Source organism: Saprolegnia diclina (genome assembly GCF_000281045.1).
Source record: "Saprolegnia diclina VS20 unplaced genomic scaffold supercont1.55, whole genome shotgun sequence".
NCBI classification, from domain to species: domain Eukaryota; phylum Oomycota; class Saprolegniomycetes; order Saprolegniales; family Saprolegniaceae; genus Saprolegnia; species Saprolegnia diclina.
Window position 1 is genome coordinate 77,171 of NW_008246122.1, and position 1,126 is coordinate 78,296.

At 57.1% G+C, this 1,126-nt stretch overlaps 2 protein-coding genes across 2 annotated transcripts; one reads left to right on the top strand and one right to left on the bottom strand.

Annotated features, from left to right (window-relative positions):
* On the top strand, window positions 1-562 carry SDRG_13029 (hypothetical protein). The gene has a single exon (XM_008619112.1). It carries the CDS (start codon window positions 38-40, stop codon window positions 503-505), a length of 468 nt encoding a protein of 155 aa, XP_008617334.1. The 5' UTR covers window positions 1-37; the 3' UTR covers window positions 506-562.
* Window positions 563-877: 315 nt separating this feature from the next.
* SDRG_13030 (hypothetical protein) lies at window positions 878-1,119 on the bottom strand (the record flags this gene model as incomplete). Its single annotated transcript, XM_008619113.1, has 1 exon — window positions 878-1,119. A coding segment is annotated over one exon (242 nt), but the record flags the coding sequence as incomplete, so codon positions are not given.
* Window positions 1,120-1,126: the final 7 nt, after the last annotated feature.

The window sequence follows — 1,126 nt, forward strand, 5'->3', positions numbered from 1 at the left end:
CGTCTTTCCGCTCATCTTCCTCGTGCCGCTCTACTTTATGATTGGCTTTGACGCGTCCGACGCGACGCTCTTCTTTAGCTTTTACCTCTTCATCATGCTCATCACGAGTGCGGCGACGGCCCTCGGCTACATGGTGTCGTGCATCGGCAAGAACGCGGACGTCGCCAACATCCTCGGCATCTTGTTTCTATTGCCCGGCGTCATCTTTGGCGGCCTCTTCCTCAACTCGAACGACATTCCCGTCTACTTCAAGTGGTGCGAGTTCATTACGCCGCTCAAGTATGGCTTCCGGGGCATCTCGCGCGCCTATTGGAGCACGATCAAGGACATCCCTTGCAACCCGGGACAGACGTGCGCGGCGCGCAACGGCCAAGAGGTGCTCGTCAACCTCGGCTTGGACGATGAGACGCTCTTGTACGACGTGGCTTTTATGCTCTGGATCAACGCCGCGTACCGTCTCGTGGGCCTCGGCGCGCTCTACCTCAAGGTCTACAAGCGCATTTGATGGTCTTGTTTTGAAATATACTACTTTTACTACATAACAAGCATTCCTAGTTTTCTGTTGTGCGGTATGGCGGGTGCTACGAAGGCTACAACGATCGGACGGACGGGTGAAGTGGGGCCACCTCGAGAACTGCAACTCCAATCGACTTCATAGGCAGGCGACTCGGACTCTGCAGCGTACTCCAGATTCTCGATCCTTGATCGTGTCGAGTCAAGAGTGTGGTTGAGATGCTCTACTCTGAGACCATTTCGTCACTAGTTTCCTACTCCATCGCTGTAAGTCCGTGCTGCAGCCACAACAAGACGCAATGCAAGCACAACATCTCGTATTGCAGAGGTACACGATATGCAAACACAGCAGTGGACGCGAGAGCTAGAGCACCGTGGCCGAGATGACACCAGCCGCGTTCGTCGTCGCCCCCTTGGCGCTCTTCAAGTAGCACACGCCGCTGGCCCACGAGAACGCGCTGCACCCGCCCGTGTTGCGGCACAGCTCGCAGCAGCGCACGTACGTTGGCGACGCCGCAGTTCCAATGTTGTTACCAATGTAGTCGACGTTGGTCTCCGGCGCCGAGCAGCGGTAGAGCGCGACGGCCGTGACACCCGGCAGCGACACTTGGCC